At 34.2% G+C, this 19196-nt stretch overlaps 1 protein-coding gene across 11 annotated transcripts in view; it reads right to left on the reverse strand.

The window, feature by feature from the left end:
* Positions 1-19196, reverse strand: part of MPDZ (multiple PDZ domain crumbs cell polarity complex component) — a 157972-nt gene that overhangs the window by 37586 nt on the left and 101190 nt on the right. For 6 of the 11 annotated variants that reach the window (XM_036926642.2, XM_036926643.2, XM_036926637.2 and 3 more), the window contains 5 exons: positions 17832-17936; positions 14267-14359; positions 10148-10325; positions 7292-7402; positions 2753-2851 (listed from right to left, as the gene is read on the reverse strand). In XM_036926642.2, coding sequence (XP_036782537.2) covers positions 2753-2851; positions 7292-7402; positions 10148-10325; positions 14267-14359; positions 17832-17936 — 586 coding nt within the window. The remainder of the gene's footprint in view (positions 1-2752; positions 2852-7291; positions 7403-10147; positions 10326-14266; positions 14360-17831; positions 17937-19196) is intronic. The other 5 variants (XM_036926639.2, XM_036926641.2, XM_036926647.2 and 2 more) reach the window with 3 other exon arrangements.

Here is a 19196-nt window from a genome sequence, read left to right on the forward strand (position 1 = left end):
ATTCAGGAAAAGTTCAAATATCCTAAGCAAAAAGTACGTTCAGAGCACAATTCCTTAAACTATTATTTGGTATTTTAAGCTGATGAATTATTCTGTTTGAATTCTTAAGTGACTTAAGGTAGAAAACTGTACAAACTTCTCCTTTTGCAAAAAAAATTATCATTCAAAAGTTACCATAAATATGTGGTCTCATAAGTATATGGTCTGGGCAAGATTTTGGAGGGTCTAGAAAAGTCTTCCAATGATATAGAAAAAAAATAAGTTAAACAATCAAGCTCAAAGCTTATTAGTGGGACTGTACATAAGTAATTCTTTACCTGAATCCTCTCTCCAAATGACTCTCTCAACAAACCAACAAAAACATGTACTTCACATGCAGGTTCCTCTACCAAGGGAGTCAGTCAGCACAGAGCACACAGACTCAGAGCTGAGGACCTGGCTTTAAGGGACAAGACCATCATCCCCTTTCCAAGGCAGCTCCCAAGGTAAATGAGAAAACATGGGAGAATACTTCATACAAATACTTCATACAAACTTGCTACTGCTCCTAATTCAAAAAACATGGTATCACCAAGTTCTTATATTTTAGATTACCAAACAGAATATTAGAGTTTGAAAGGTCCATAAAGCACTGAGTTCATTTTATTCATTTTGCAGTTGAAAAGCTTGAAGCCATCAGAAGTCAAAGATTCTGTTCAAAACCACACAGTGTTACTAGACTTCTTTTTGCTTAATTCTTAATCCAATGCACTTTCCATTAGACCATGTTGTCTCCTTCAATTTCAATAGTAAGAAAGTGGCTAATTCAAGGATCAGAGATACCTAGTGAAAGTTCTTTATGTTGAACCTCTATTTTTCCTATGCTTCTTTTACATTTTCCCACACAAAAATCCCTGTATATACCTTGTTTTATTTTATATGTACCTAGAAAAAGTTTGTTTGAAAAAAAAGAAAAAATGTATAGAACACACTAAATGATAAGCATGCACAAATACTTAGGAATTATTAACAGATGTCAAGAACCAGAAACCACAAATATACCTAATACTAAAACTCTATGGCACTGAGCAATCTTCCTCTGATGATTCAGAAAGCACTTCAGTATACTAAGCTACTCCAAAATGAACCTAAAAGCATCAATTACCAGTTTTCTAGCAAAGCAAAAGGAGACCTGATTGGTAGAGACTTATAGGCAATGGATTTTCAAATTACAGAATCTGCTGTATTAAAATATTTAGTTTATATACACCACTGGCCAGACAGATAAAAATTACCAGAGCAAACAAAACCCATGGTATCTTCCCAAATGTTGTGCCATAAATCTCTCATGCTATTAATGTACATATAAAAATGAACAAAAAACCTCACTTGATCCAGTCCAAGTTCATTAAACACATTAAGGTTGGGGATACATAATTTAGAATTTTTCTGGTTAAAATTTTAAAAATATTTATTTCTCTATAACAACAGAAAATGCTAGCAAGCATGAATTAAGCCCATTTAATTTTTAAAAAGTGGAATAAGAGCTGATTTAAACTTCTCATAGTTTTAATTAATTTATGGATACAAATTTTACAGACCTTGCTGCTCAACTTTTCTTTTTCCTTAAAAACAAACTGTACTTGTATAAAAAAAACTGTTCAGGATCTTAGGCACAACGTTTTTATACTATGAATAAACTAAAATGGTGCTCTAACATAACTGATTAATCATAAAGTAATACAAGCCTGTACTTACTAAAAGGGAAATTAGGTTGTTTTATTTTACTAACCCTGGAACCCTCATTCCCAATGAGATCGTGTAATTACCTTATTGTTGACACTTCTTAAAATTTATTAAAGAAAATAAAACTCTAACAAAGATTGTTTAGCCTTCACTCTCAAAAATGCAAAGTGCACCCGAAATCACTCCATGCCATGTATGCACACAAGTATAATGTATACACATAGCACATTGTAACACATCCACTTACTCATGAAAATTTCACACTGAGACAAACCTTAAATGGTGTGGGAGGAAATGGGTTAGTTGGGGAACAACGGAAGATAACGCTACTTGAATTCTGTAATTCCTATAGTAACAGAAAACATATTCCTTCAGATATGGCATTATTGGTTATCTCTATCACAGAAGCACGAAAATCTGATGAATATTCATAAAATGGTTCCTGAAATTGTTGACAGCTTCCTTCCTTTTCATGATCAAATTACAGTATATAAGTTCTTCTAAGTTTTTGTATGGATTTACAAGCACTGAAACAGTTACATGTTTCCTGATTCAGGCATTTACGGGGACACATTTTATGAATAATCAACAGACTTCTGCACAAACACAATTACTTATGGAGTGATTAACTCACAGAAGAGCTTTTAGGACCACCTTGTACAAGTCTGAGAATATAAACCAACACAAGGTTTTAAAGAACTTATGTGTGAAAGTAGTTCACCCATTTGTCAACTAACAAAAATTTAAATATCAGAAAATTTAACACACACCAAAATACAGGAAAGGCATTGGACTCACAATTCTCCCTTACTCTGCAGAAGGACCACCTAATTTTAGCTATAAAAATGAATATGTTAAGACAAGAAAATGTGCTTAAGAAAGGATTTGCATGCCCACTCCAAACACACAGTTTTGTTTTGTTTTTTCCCACTCAAATTTAGTAAACAGTGAATTGGGACAAGGCACAGTAGTAACAAAAAACAAACATTTGCAAAAGGCAATGGGAAGACAGTGGGCATTCTCCAACCTTATCAGCGATGAACTGTGGAGAGCCAGCAAATGGGTTAGTGCTGCTGAAGTTGTACTTAGGGAAAAGGCTGTGCGGCAAGGAAGGCAAAGGGGGTTTCTAAAAGGAAACAGAAGAGGCGCTGAGCGCAAAAGGTATTGAAAACAACTCAGTTTTAAGAACAAGTACTTAATGATTTGAGTAACTATGTGAAACAAGATCCTGTCAGATCTAGTAATTAATACCATCATCTTATTAAACAGTCTGGAACTAAAGGTTTACCTCTAGTGACCTGAATCTACACCTGAATCTAAATCTGGCCACAAACCATATAGGAAATGAGTGCCAAATGGATCCCAAATTTCTTTTATTTTCATTGAATGCTTTCACTATTACAGACAGATACACATATATTCTGCCCATTTTATGTATTAATTTATGTTCTACGCATATCAGTAAACCTGTTTCAAAATTAAAAACCATACAAGTTTTTAAATTATATTTAAAGGCAAATTATACTTTTTTGTAAAACAAAAAATAGTCTCTCTGTTCCAGAATGCAAATTAAGCATTTATCTGCTAGTTCACTGGTCACTTTCATTATGCTTTTATGTTATTTACCAGGAAAGATAGTTTTCATATTTTCACTACATGTTAAGGTTGTTTCAGTTCAATAGTATTTTTAATTAAAAAAATGAAATCAACAATTTTTTAAATGAGCCACTGTACTGTGGTATCCTCAATACCTGCCCAGTTTTCATGGAGTTAGGAACAATGATTTTTTAAATTCCCTATAAAAGTTCCCATACTATTGGGGAATTTATGAGGCTCTGGATAATAGGTTTTGTGGCCTGTCTGTGCTATGCCCTGAGCTAAGACTATTGGGAGATGAACATACATATTAAAGGCAGGATGACTGCCTGGGAGAATTGGGCATTTTCATGGTTTAAAAGAAAAAAAGAAAAGTAATTGCCTTAGCACAGTAAATTCTACTTTTCATACCCACTCTCTCTTTCTTTTATTGACAATATCTTTCAGGGGAAATTGCAGACATTTAAACTTCATCTTGGCTCCAATTAAATGTTTGTGTTACTTCTCTCTACAAAAACGCCCTACTGGCAAGCATCAGAAGTAGAAAGAGGTTGTCATGTGACACCATCCTGTATGGGAGAGCACTCTGGAAAGACTCTACCCTCGCTTAGTATGCCTGCACTAAAGCTTATGTCACATCACCCATTCAATCTGCTCCTCTTGCAATGTTTTTACTACAGAGGGAAGATGGGAAAAAGAAATGGGCACAGTGACATTTCTGCTCATCTCAACTTTCTCTCTGCTTTTCATTTTAAAATGTCAACTCCTGCTTCACAAAAGTGAAGATCACAAATGCCAAAGAACGTGACCATTTATTAAGGTGGAAAACATGACTAAGCAGAGATTAAAAACAAATCCTAGATAAAATACCTCAATGCTATGGAAGGTGGACATTACTTCTAATACTCATACATGGAATTTTTAGGTTTCACCTTTACTTTATAATTCTGTATAACAAGATAAAACCAAGTGGCAAGAAATAAAATATTTATAGAGAGTTCCAGTTTTTGTTTAGCTTTTTGTTTTCTTAATTTGCAGCTCTTATAGGATTAGGATTTGGCCCTGAAAGTAAAGTATAAAAGTACAGCATGAATACAGCAAATGAAGTGGTAGATCACTCTACTATTAAGGAAAGATTTATAGAAACAGACTATATTTATTATTTAAAAAGTCAAGGCCAAAATTTCTGTTTACAGTCTCAAGGGCTGATAAAAATGGAAATGTTGTTAACTAATAGGATGTACAGGGAAGACAAAAACATTCTCTGGCCTCTATGTTAACAGGGCCCAGCCTTTAATTTGACAACATGGTTATATTGAATTCTGTGAAACATCATAATGGTGGAATTATCAGTAATAAATCAATAAATATGGAATTCATGATTATTAAACAACAGTAGTATTTTATTCCCAGCTCTGGGAAGTTCTGATTCTTCAACAGTCTAAGAGGCAAAGAGATTGACTGTCTTTTCAGCCTATGTATAAGATTTTCTTTAAGCTTTATTACAGATAAACATTTACCATTAAGAGACTCTTAAGTATTTGTGATTTTTTTCCTTTAGATTACTAAAGACATTATTTCCATAAGGAAGTAAATCGCTGAAAATAGTCTATCTCATTTTAAATGAAAAATTGATTTCTAATTTCCCAAAGCAAAATGTTTATGTAGAGGAGGAAAAACATTTTTATTTTTACTCATCTTGGGTTCTGGGCTGTACGTCTATAAAAAAAAGAGTAACAGAGAAAAGTGTAGATAGATAGATGATAGATAGATAGATAGATCGAAATAGATAGATAGACAGACTTAATGCAAGTTTTATGTGACATAGACTCTCATAAGGGAATGAAGAATCGAAGAAGTGATAAATGATAAGATGAACCTTTTCATACTAGATTTAATGAAGATGGAAAATCATTGAATATCTGCTAGGACAAAGGAGTATCAACTAAGTGTAATAAACTAGCAGAAACTTCGAAAAGCTTGTTCACTCAGATTCCTGTCTGGGTCCCTGTCCCTCTGCCTTTGGAGATGAGAATGCTCCTTTCTCCCAGGTATAGGTAGGGCACCCCTCATGTGAGAGTCTTATGACCTGCTTCAAGGAAAAAGGAGACATCAGAATCCTCTAACCTCTCTTTTCGTAAATTATTTTAGATTAAAATGTTCAGTATGCCAAATGCCATATTTTGGGTAGCATGTTCTGAACTCTGTCACATATAACTTGACTAAACATGTCATTCTAAGCAAGATTTATACTGGAATAATTACTATAAAGTCAGGTGTCATTATACCTCAGATAGTAAAATAGGAATATTTTCCAGGCATATGAAAAAATATCTTCCCAGCTCATTAGAAAATGTGATTGGCATTGAAAGAAATGTTTGCGACTTTAGGTTTTTAAAAATAATACTGAGAATCCTAATTAGCAGTTTACAGTATTGTCCTATATGATATCAAAGTTAGAAATTAAAAATAAATCAAGAAAGGGAATAAAACCAACCTACACATAAAAAATAGCTTTAACTTAAATAGTCATTTATCAACATTATCATACTGTATCTATGTTTAACACAACAAACAGAAACAAATGCAGAGATTGTAGTTATTTAAACAAACTGAATACCATTTGAAAAGAATGCAGTATGATACAGCCCTACCATTTGGTGAATTTTCTCATCTGAATGGGTAATTATTACTTAACAATAAACAACTGAAAGATTAAAAACTGCAGATGTGAAGATAACTGCTTACATTAAGAACTACTGAAATCATTTCTTAAAGTGAACCCAGACCAGAGCTACACCTGTCTTGACAACAAAATGAAGGAACAGTAAGATAAATCTGGTCACTTTATATTCCACAGCACAGAATATTGACAAATTACTTCTACTGATCTTATCTACAGAGCTGTTTTCTACTTTCTTTCCTTCATTTGAGCATTGACACTTTATATTCTTAATTTGAAAAGTTAAAATTAAATGTATCTTATATAAAAATTACACATTTTAAGTTTTAGATGATCTTTTTAACTTCCCTCACATATGTTGACATTTTCCTTTTCAAGGCATCAAGGAAACTCCTGAAATAGTATGCAAACATTTCAGTGTATGTATATATTTCTGAAGAATTTTCAAAGGGGTACGTGGTCCAAATATATTTAAGAACTTCTGCATGTGAAAAATTTTTTTCACTGAGTCATAAAAGAAGGAATAGTAAAAATAGTTTTAAACTCTTGACATGATTTTCATTGTTTCAGCATCATTAGGACATACCAAATACACAAAATCTCACTTAGTATCTTTTCCATCAACAGCCTTGATTAAATACACTTATACTTCCTAAAATACTTCTTAAAGCTATTTTACCTGTTATGATTGATGGGGAAATGGGTTGTTAGTAGACTTCTGACCACTAGGGGCTGTACGTGGCTGGGAAACAGCAGTAACAAAATCACTTACATAAACATACAGATTAAATGAAATACACTAAGTGGAAATGTAATTAATGTTCAGTGGGACAGACAAATATATTAAAGATCATTCAAAGGTGATCATGGGATTGATTAAGCTGGAAATTCTGTCTAGAGGATAAATTTATGAAGAAAATGTAATCTCTTTGGCTTCTAAGGCATTTCACTAGAAATTAGTCTATTAACCTGAATGACTGTACCATATTCTTCTTAACTCATACATTTTGTGACTATAATAAATACTAATGTTTATCCATCTAGAGACCTATGGCCACCAATGAATCCTACTTGTGTTTTCAACAGACTTCAAGTGTTCATTAAAACATGGTAGAAGGGATTTCCAGGATAACTCAAATTTTTAAAAAGGCAAAACAAACTTTTAACAAGTCTCATGAGATTTTAAGACTCGATATCTGCCCCTAGATACAACTTGGCCCTTGATGCATTAGATTCCAAGTTGAACACTGTTTGGATATGCCTACCTTGCCCTCTGTGTTTGCTTACCCTTGGTCTGTTTATAATGCTCTGTACCATAAAGACTACAGGGTTGCCTGCTCTCCGAATGGCTTCCACAGCTTGTTCATGGCTTGCATCTCTGAGGTCCATCCCATCCACCTGCAATGGAAGGCCTCAGCTTAACATTTCAAGAAGCTACAGAACAATAGAACAATTTGTGGATCTGGCGTTTTGAGCATCCTGGGTGAGGTTCTTGGAAAATCTGTTTCAGAATAAAAATAACTGAGACTACTTGTGAGGCTCCAGAACTTTTAATCTCTCAGGCAGACTTGTGATCCCTTATTTTGGACACTGATTTCTGTCTCCAATAATCAACTGAAATAAAAATCAGTTGGAATGAAGGTTCTGCTTCTGCTTTCCTTACATGGCTCAGTTGTTCCTTAAGTTAAAAAATCAGCATCATTAAAGAAATAATATAAGGGAAACTAGCAACAGTGTCCTCATCATGAAAGTCACTATACAAATATTCTACCAATTCATTATAGAGTAGTTTGGGAGGTAGATGGGAGATGATTTGTGTATTTCTCTCTGTACAGGGAAGCCTGAAGTTAAATACAAAATTCTGATATTCAGAAAAATCAGGTTATGGTAAGATTAGTTTTGCAAAAGAATTTTGCAGTAGCCATTGCAGGAGTCGAAAGCCAAGGAATTGTGCTCCTTTGTTAGTGACATTAATATAAATAGCTTGAAAATGAAAGTTATTTTGTAACTTTTTATTGACCATGGTTTGTCTGGGTAATGATCAGTTCAGCTTATGTACTATATGAACAGGAAGGAAAATAGTTTGAAAGGCCAAATGCTAACCAGAACACTATAAGATATGACTATCATTTTATCACTTCCAATTACAAAATGGCATAAAAAATGAAACAGCAAAATCAGAGTGGACACAATTCTGGAAAAGATAATTATTAGATCTCTGCATAGAATATTATCACCTTTAAGAGAATGATATATATTTAATTGAAACCCTCCCTCAGATTGACAGTTAGATGACATCACAACATATTTTTCAGTGCATATTAAAAATGGCTTCTAACTTTTTGTAGAATGAAAGTTAGTTCATGTCTACTGTGTGTTCTATTAGTGGAAATATTTAATAGGATATTAAATATCCTATTTGCTCAGGTCCAAAGAACTCTTTGCTTGGAATAGAATACTTTGCAAGTCTCTACTCATCTAGTCTACATACATTTTCAGAATCTCTTAGCATGTTTTAGAATCCCCAGAATTACAGAGGCTTAAGGATTTCTTATTTATTAGAAAATGCCCTGCACAAAATGACAATTAACAAACCGCTGCTAAACAGCATACAGTATGTATGTACAACACACATTGAAAAAAGAAACAAACCTTTATTTTCAATTTAAGAGAGATACTTTGACTCCCCTCAATACATTTAAGTAACATTTTGGTGTTAACTATGATCAACCCTTTCTAGAAATAATTGAAAAAAATGTATTCCTTTTTCAACTTAGGTCAAAGATATTTAATAGTGGTTTCCATAAAATAAACTGCCCTGTGAGAATATAAAATTGGAAATTTTAGATAGCACTCTAAAAAAAGTCTTTAAAAGGGAGCTAAGATATCATACAATGAAAATTAAGGATGCAAGAAGAGAGAAAAAGCCCGTCACTCTTCCTTTACAAATGGTTGGAGTCAAAACAAAACAAAACAAAAACAGACATGGCCCTTGCCTTCTCTCAGGTCTCAATCTTCTTCCTTCTGTATATCTCAGAGGCAATTAACCAAAAAAGGAATAATAACAAATCCCCAAAATGTTCATTTTAAAGTCATGGCTGACATGTTGTAACATTCTTCAACACAATTAAGGCACATTATTGTGTAACTTAAACAGACTTAGAAAATGAGAGACAACCACTTGTATAAAATAAGTATAATGGTCATTATTGTAACAAAATGATTGGTTTCTATTTGGTAGTTATCTCTTTTAATTTACCCTACAAATCCTGACAATTCAGCAAACCTGGACCAGATACCTTCTACTCTACCTTTTTACCCTCTTAACTAAAACTATGCTTATCCTGATAAATAACTCATCACACTTTTCTGAAGTGACTTGATTGGTTACCAAGTCTATCCCACTTGACAGGCAGGCACAGTGCCTTACTGACTGTGAGATGCCCAGAGTCTGTCATAGAACCTAGAATGCAATAGCTGCTCCAGGAATTAGTACAATTTGATCAAATACTTGCCACATGACAAAGTACACATACATCTGTGTATACATGACTGCGTGTATAAGCACACACACACATACACACACAGCCTTCAGTAATGAATGGGCACAGTAAAGAGGAGAAGGAAAATCCAAGGTTAGATTGGAGAGGGAAGCATGTATATAAAAGGTATTCAGGGTTTTAGCATAAACGATGTTACCAAAAAGACACTTGGAAAATAATTTTATCCAACAAAGTTCATCTATAATGAAACAATAATGACAAAGCATTTTTAAAAATAAAATCCCATTGTAGAACTTGAACACATTGTGTGTGGATATATAATTTTAAACAATTCAATTTTCCCCAATAAATAAGCTTTGTTCTTTCAAACAGAACTTAACTATTTTATCTCAGGGTCAATTTTTAAAAAATGGTTGGTCATAGTTCCAAACTTAGAGGTCTCTGAATCAAGACACATAATCTGTCACTACGTATTAAAGAGAAAATTATGGATAAAATGGAACAAATAAGAAATGCTTTAATCACACACACATTTTACTTCAATGGTGGGTCAAGTAAAAGGTGTGCAGATGATGATTCCCTTAGTAAGAGGATGGGAACAGTTAAAGAGTTTTAGCATAGAAAGCTCACTGGAGGGTACCTCTACTATTCTATCTCCAGGTTTCAAGGTTCCATTTTTGCCAGCTGGACTATCTTCAAGCACATGTTTGATGAAAATGCCCCTCATCACTTCTCCATTGCTTAGACGACTCCCCATCCCTCGTCCGCCAACAATGCTGATGCCCAAGGACTTGCTGGGTTCTCTCCAAAGTTCAACCCTATAAAAATAAACAAAATTTTTACCTCTTATAAGAAAACTAAGGGGAAAAGCTTCACGACAATGGAATGGCAGTGGTTTCTGGATATGACAAAAAGGGCACATACTACCAAGAAAAATAAGACAAATTACATTTCAACAAAACTAAAAACTTTTGTTTATCAAGGGATACTATCAATAAAGTATAAGGCAAGCCATAGAATGGGAAAAAATAAGTGCAAATCACATTTTGGATAAAGAATCAATATCCAGAATATATAGAGAAGCCCTAACACTCAACAACAACATGAATAACCCAATTAAAAAATGGGCAAAGGAATTAAAATTACATTTTTCCAAAGAAGATATACACATGGTTATAAACACATGAAAAAATATTAGACATCACTAGTCATTAGGGAAATGCAAACCAAAAACACAATGAAATACTTATCTACCACCCTTTAGGAAGGCTCCTATCCCAAAACAAAAAATAAGTGTTGGCAAGGAGACACAGGGAGACCATGTTTGACATTAAACAGGAACTAAAAGTCCAAACATGCCCTCAACTTTGAGATCTGAGGTGTTCCCTGAAAAGAGGAAAGATTAGAGTAAGGAGTCCTGTGGAATGGGGGCAGTCCCTGCAAGAAAAGGGTGGGATAAAAGAGCACCACAGGCAGAGTGAGAGGAGGGGCAACCAGCCAGATGATTGCAGACAATGAGACACATCTTCTCTTAGGTCAGCACTTTCTTCTCTATTAGAAATCAGTAATTCAAGAGACTTTGTTTAGTTTGAAAGAATAGCACCATGATCCTGGATCTTACAAAATTTGTGTGAGGAACAGTTTATCAGTTTAACTATTTTAAACAGTTTAAACAGTTTAAAATCCTACTCATCATTTTCTTTCACTCCAGGAATTGTCAAAGAGAAGAACCAACATCCTTGTTTCTTAAAGCAGTTCCTAAGGTAAACAGCGAAGTAAGGAAGTCAGCAAATTAGCCATTGTAAATATTTAAGGATACATATGTGGGATTCCTTAACTCTTCTCTTAAGATGGAAAAAAAAAGATATAATGAAAGAAAAAGTATCTTGGAGTTCTGAGTGGCTGGTATAAGTTAGAAAGTAGTTCTTATTTCTTGAATGATAAAAATAACAGCAGCCACCATACACACTTATTAAGGGCTTATCGTGTGCTCAGCATTATTCTGAGTTCCATACACTTTCCTTTAATTCTCACATCATCCCTATGATTACTCTTATTAACCCCACTTTACAAGGAAGGAAAGAGGCACAGAGAGGCTAAACAGCCTTCGGATAACAGCTCAACATAGGGCTTGGCACAGATAGCAAAGTGTTTTCAAACACTCCCAAGAAGAAAGGCTGTAACTCTTTAAATCACTGGAGAAGATAACCCAGCACAGAGCTGCCAAAACGACGGCAGTGCTGAGGAACCAGACTCATTATTCACTGAACGAGCAAGGAAACATTCTGTGGGAAGAAAGAGGAGATCTATAAAAGAAAAATCTCACAGAACACATTTGTAGTTGGTTTTATGGAAAAAATAGCAGCCTTTCTTGAAACCTATACAGAGACTTAAAAGAATGAAATTCAGAAAAGCTGAGGTAAAACATCTCTGAGGCCATGCTGCCTAAACTCTGAACCATCTCTGGGTCCAAGCTCTACTCTTCTGCCACCGACCAATCGTATGACCCTCTGAAATTCACTTAGTCTCTTTCTTACTTTCATCAGCTTTGAAATGGAACCAATAAGAGTCTCTATGTTAGAGAGCTGCTGTGACGATTAAACTAATGAATATATGTAAAGTGCAAAAAACAAAGCGTTAGTACACAGTAAGCAATCAATACATCTTTTATTACTCTAGTTATGATAATTATGATCACTGAAGTAATCTAAGCAAGATATAAAATATAATCCATATGAGCAAAAGTGTACTCCATCACCTCAATCTTATTATGCCTGTACATTGTTTATTAAGATACCATACCATTTTCTATCCATAAGACTGCCAAAAACTTTTCTTCAAATGGTCGTATGATGTGGTAACAAGGATTAAGACAAAAGGGAACTCTCATATATCAGAAATACAAGTAAAAATTGGTACAGCCACCTTAAAAAGCAACCTAACAAATTCTAATGAAGTGAATAATACATTTAAAACTATGAGTCAGCAATTTCACTTCTGGATCTACACATACATAAATTCCCACACATAAGTTGAAGGAAAAAGATGTATTTATTGAACGGAACTATTTAATAGTGGGTAACTGTGAACTACCCAAATATCAATCCAGGAATAAATTGTGGTATATTCGTATATTGAAATGCACTGCAACAACTAAACTGAATGAATTAGATCTTCTAGTATCAACATGACAGATCTCTAAAACACTGCATTGAAAAAAAGTATCAAGCTAGAAAATGTTAGAGTTCAATACGTATTCTGTAAATCATATATAAGAGCACAGATTTACAATCTAAATATTTATTTTCCTAAAAAGTATTCTTGATTTCCTCAAAAACTGTTTTTTGACTGAATGAATGAATGCTCATCATGTCTCCAATGTTGTAAAGCATATTCATAACACTTTCTCGTCATTTACAAAAAAGCTCCAGTTATTTTAGTAAGCTTTCTCATAATAGTCTCTGAACTTTTCTCTGAAAGTACCTTAGTGCTTCTGTTTATGTTAGTTGAGTACAGGGTACCTTCTTTAAGATTTATGAAGCTCCAGACATATTCTTTCTGTAATGTGATAACTATCTTTAGAGATATCTCTTAGTTGATGTGAAGGTTAAAGTTGAGACTAAAAGTATAAAAATCTTCCAGTCCAGAAATTACACTCAATTTTTCTTTGTAAGAAAATTTCATAATAACTCCTGTGTTTGATACATTATGTTTAATTTCTTTAAGCAGGTTAAACAACTTTAAAGGAATTCAAATCAAAAAATCATTTTAGATGGTTAGAAACATTTTAGATGTTTTTCTTGAAAGCAACATAAAATGATTTCTAGACTTAAAAAACTGACTCAACCTAGAAAATGTTTAAATGTGATAGCTGCATCCTCAATTTGTGAGCCAAGAAAATCATCAAACTGTATTATATCTATGAATGGTAGAAATTAGTTTCTCTTCATCATTTACATTTATTATTGTAGAATAAATATTAAGTGTTTATTAAGTACAAGGCACTACTGTGATGGTCATCTTTAGATCAGTTTATAGAGACTGTCCAATGATTACTTATATTTTATACTTAACACAGAATACATTGTATTCTCTTCAATTATTTTATATCTTTATAGCTTGCCAACCCAAGTACATTATAGCTTCCTTGAAGGCCGGATTTAGTCTTATACTTTCCTATTATTCACAAAATTATCTGCCTCCTGTGTCCATAATCAGGACTCATAAGTTCCTATGAAACTGAATTTGATTTTACTCAGCATGAACATGAAAATACACCTTAGTGATACCCCTGAGCTTATTTAGGAAGGTCTTTTCTATTATATGAAATTGATTATAGATAGCACATGGGTTAGAATAACCACAGCCCATGAAAACAAGATGCTCACACATGCAAACACACACTGTGAATACATATGTTTGAATATGTAGTTTCTACAAATGGTAGAGAAAATTTAAATTAACATATGGTGGTATACCTAAAATCAAACTCTACAGAAAATATCCATTTCAAATACTATGCATAATTTTCTCTACTTAATTTTATTTAGTCCACACCATGTGTTAAATCCTTGCATATGTTAATCTTAACCCTGTGTGATATATATTATCTTCTCCACTGCACACATGAAGAAATGGAGAGTAAGAGATATTAAACAACTTTTTCACTTTCACCAGTAGCCAGTTGAAATACAATAGTTGAAACCACAGCTCCCAATCTTTAAACAATGCGTAGGCGGAAGACAGACACAGTCCCTACCTCCTGGGCTGACTCCAACTGCTGTGTGCTGCGTGTTGGAGTTCACTCTCTTCTCCCTCTCCTTCCTCTCGCTCTGGTAGTTCTGGAACGTCTCTGTTGAAGAGTTACAGAGTGAGTGCTTCCAAATCCTGGTAAGACCTCACAGGAGTTTCTGAAATGTACTTTATTGTTGGTTTGGCTAAAAATGCCTAACTGCCTTATATTTTCACCATACTTGGCCAAAAAGTATGTAACATTTTACATTAAGGGAAAAAGATAACCTTATCAAACAAAATAAAACCTTATACCAGAATCAATCAACCGTAACTTAGTCTTAGGAAATTTAGCTGAACATTTTAGATGAAAGTCTTATCTAATCTGTTTTTTTTCTGATGAAACATGTGAGAATAAAAGGATAAGAAAAAGGACATAAATACCAGAATTTTACAGAAAACTATTCAAGCATTTCTTAAATACCTATCATGTATAAGAAGGTAGAAGTGCCATGTGGGTTAGCCCTGATCGATCCCAGAGAGAGTATAGCATCTCAGCTTTCTAAAGATGGACCAGTGCTTTCCCTTCCACTTCTGAAGAAAAATGGAAAATATTTATGGTCTAGCTTTGGCCCACCCAGAGAGGCCAGACACAGAATACTCCCTACACAAAACAGTTTACAATGTATCTATATTCAGTGTCACTTTTCAATTTCTCTAAGAACTCAGATTTTGCCAAATGCCAGGCATGTAATAAATATGTCCAGACTGTTAATTGACTATAAATGACATTGTAAGGGCAATAGAAAATGGTTAATCAATTATGGTGTGTCCTTATGCTGTTAGTAAAAATCTGATTTCTGAAGAAATATGTCTATATATTCCTCTGAAAGCAGAGAAGGCTATAAAAATTCTGATTCAATAAATGTCTGCAGTTGGTTTTTATAGAAACTGAAAAATCTAAAGAGAGCATATGTTCAAATTATATCCATTCTCCAGTAACAAGAATACTGCACTGTTTCAAACTGTATGATCTTTAGACTTTGAGATCAGAAGTCATGAAATCCATCTGTGTTTGAATGTGTTTCACAACATTTCTGGCAAGCGACTGTCCAGGCTCTCCTTGAAAGTCTCATTCTTTCTCTGACCTGAAGGTAACATTTTTGTTTTTCAGCGGTTGAAAGGAAATCTACCTGCCTCTAGGTCATACCCACTGGGTGTAAGTTTGAATTTCCCTCCTGTGCAAACTGAGGAACAAGGCCCTGAATGAGCCTGGAGTTCTGAGAGCATAAGCCTGACAATGAGACAGTGCTGCTGGGAATGGATCCCAAAGGGGTATTTCACAAAGAATGTTCAGAAGCTGACTAAGAACTAGATAGTCTGAGTGAAGCTGTAATCCAGAAGGTGCAAGGCAGAAAACTAGGCTTCACCCTCTGAAAACACAACTGGAGAGAATATGATGGAAATAAAGTTACAGAATACAGACAAGAATGAGAACTCAAAAAGTCCCTAAAATATCCAGTGACAGCCATGGGGGTGAGGGCAGGTTCTTACCCCTAAAGCCCAAGCTATGGGAGCTGCTCAGAAACACTCTCAGACATACTGTATTACATTCTCCCTCCTTATAAACTATAAAAAGACTAATATCCCGAATCTTCTCAAACAAAAACTCCCTTCTATTCAAGTGATTCTAATCTTGAATCCTTTCACTAACCCAGATATGCTCCTACAAATGTGCTATTGTTTATCAATCTTAAAGAGTGGTTTACAAAACTCGAGTGTTATGTGCTCCCTAAAGAGCAGAATGGACCAGTTCTCTTCCTCCTGCACTCACTCAGCCAAGAATGAATTAGACTTCTTTGCTCCTATGTCTGTTGAATACCAATGAAATTTTTATCAACTATAATAATTCTGTATCTGCAGAAAGGTGCCAGAAATTGACACAAACTCACACAGTTAAGTAGTAGAGGTGAGATTTAAATTGAGACCATCTTACTACAAAACCTGAGCTCTTAACCTCTATGCTATGCTGCCCAACATTTTTATACTGGGCTTGCACAATTCTTTCTTTGGATTCCATGGTTAAGAACATGGAGACTGACTGCTTACATTCTAATCTTGGCTCTTCCCCTTATTAGCTATGGAACTTAGTCAAGTTCCTTAACCTCTATGGCACAGATACCTCCACTGTAAAATGCAGATCATTTTGTTTCGTGCACCCTTATATTAACAGCAAATGTTCTTTCTCTGCGGTGAAGCAACTAGTCTCAGCATTGGACAATCCAGGCCATTCTCCCTTCTGTGCTAGGAGGGAAGCATAGTATTCAAAGTAGCTCTTTCTAATAACTTCAGAGTGCTTTTAAGGCCTTGAAACTTAACAGGAATATTATGTTACCTTGGCATATTTTTTAATTAAGTCTTTTGAAATGGTATTTCAGGACACTGGAATTATTGCTTTTACCACTTTGATGGGAATCACCAGGAAGTGATATAATCAATTCATGCCATTAACCCTGAGATAGAAATTCTAGAGAAGACTGTGGCTGGGCTTTGTACAGAGTAGAGTGAATATTCCTTTTTCCATAAAATTTATGAGTCCCCAAGAGCCACAGCATTTCATCCCTTTATTAAACACACAACATACCTTTCCTTTCCCTCACACTTTCTGTATTACTGCGGTCATGTGCAGTGTGTGTAGAGGAAACATCTCTCAATACCTGCAGTCACTAGATACCAACCAAGGTGTTCTAGTATGTTCTGGTATCCTCCAAGGAATGACAACTCTTCCGAGCAGACCTCAGAATGTTTGCAAAACCATTTCTTCTCTATAGCATGCTTAAAGAGAAATCTGACTTTCAGTTTGCTAATGCAACTGAAAAAAAAAAAAAACAGGCCCACATCTGAAGAGTATAAAATGGTTCATTCTTCATGGAAAAGCAATTTGACATCATTTCTCTCCCTGTGTTGACCTCAGTCAGCGGCAGCATCCAAACCTAGTTCCTGTCTTTTGTGAGGAAAAAAAGAAATCTTTTCCTGTGTTAAGGTTCTTAATAAACTGTACGTCAAGAGGCTTTAAGACATACACTGTTTCCTAACACAGAGACATACAAAGATATTCAGCTCACCATTGCCCAAAATAGTAAAAAATAACCATTAGAATTTTTTCTAAATATTTATGCTAGTAAAGAAATAAGTAGAATTTCTGAAGATGTTTAAAAATATTTATGAAAGAGAAAAAACATGATACAATACTATACAAATTGTAGGTTTCAGGGAATAAAATAATATTTATATCTGGAGCAAATTCCCAGAACTCAGTATATCAGAAGTGTTACATTCAGTGATACAACTAAAGGTGATTTGGATTTCTGGATTTGAATTTTCCTGTATTTTCCATGCTATATGATATTTAACTTCATAAGTAATAACAGGAAAGGGGTAAATATTTTTTAAATCTTCTAAGAGAGAAAAGGAATTCAGTCTTTGTCAATACTAGCCCTCCCTGACTCTGGATTTAAAAACTCTTCTTTTTAATCTGCTGTGTCATTCATTCATTCATTTATTCATTATAACAGAGTTACTGTTTCTCTTACCTGCCAGTGTATGATGAGAAAATGTCCAGTGCTATTATTCCTCCAGATTGTTCTCCCAAACTGATTTTGAACTCTTCCAAATGTTCTGCAGGCACATAAGTAATTCTGCAACAGAATGAGATCATGAAAGCAAAGTTTACCTGTTAGGAAAAGCTTCCAAAATATAGATAAAGAATCATGTTTTCCCTTCATCACTAGTTTTTCACACAACCCATTTAACCAGCTTACTCAGCAGAGAACACAAACCTCAAAAGGATAAAGACAAGAAAAACAACAGAAATTAAATAGCAAAATGTTGATAAATTGTGTGTTTACCAATAATCATATGGGGGAGGAAAGCAGCATTATTTGTATTTCCGAACAAGAAGACTAACAGCAATTTTTTAAAATTAGATCTATAAATACTTAGAAAAATAATTGTAGTAACTTTTTGGGGTTCCTAGGCAGAAACAAATTAGGTGTACTCTACTAAAACATTGGTTATCCCAAATTACATTCTTCCATAAGACATAATTAACTACATACATTAAGATTATCAATAATCATATGTTAATTCTGTAAGTTATGAACTCTCAAGTCTTTCAGTTAAATAATTGTAAGTTTACAGAAAAACTCTTACCAATTTATAGCAACTTCACATTTTGGTTTGAGTTATTTTGGTTTTAGAGGAAAGCCTACTGTTTACACTTGAGTAGTCACTAATTCACTCAACAAGTACACATTGAATGCCTATAATGAAGAAGGCACTAACTAAGATGCTGACAAGCTGACTATAGCTCTAACGTTTACAAACTGACATTTGAAAATTCAAGTTTACTGCTGTCCTATAAGGCTAAATAACTGATATACTTATTTTAAGTAGGCTGTTCCAAGATCCTCAATTTAATGAATAGGATGAGAAATACTATACTAGAAGTTAGTCCAGCATGCTGTGTAACAAAAATAGTATGTATCAACACTGTACAATATAAAAACCATGAATACTATTAAACCAGCTATCTATAACTTACTCATGAAGACAGTAAGAATGTAAAACCCTATCAGTAGAGGGCAAGGATAAAAGGATTATCTTTTATGTCATATTAAAGTAAGAATTATACCACTGGCATAATTTATTGAGTAAGGAGGACATATAATTACAGATATATTCGTTATCCCATTAAAAGCATTCACTCTGTGAGCTCACTTAGATTTGCAGTCAGAAGACACAGTTGTGTTGCTCATCCAAAGTATAAATCACCACCACTCAATCACCATATCCTCATTCACAGAAAGGACATCACTTTTTATGAGGCCATTGTAAGCTGAGAAGAACAACATGCATAAAAGGCAGTGCTCTAACAGGCCATCAGCTAGCCTGGCCAC

Source organism: Manis pentadactyla, chromosome 3, assembly GCF_030020395.1.
Source record: "Manis pentadactyla isolate mManPen7 chromosome 3, mManPen7.hap1, whole genome shotgun sequence".
Classification (NCBI taxonomy): domain Eukaryota; kingdom Metazoa; phylum Chordata; class Mammalia; order Pholidota; family Manidae; genus Manis; species Manis pentadactyla.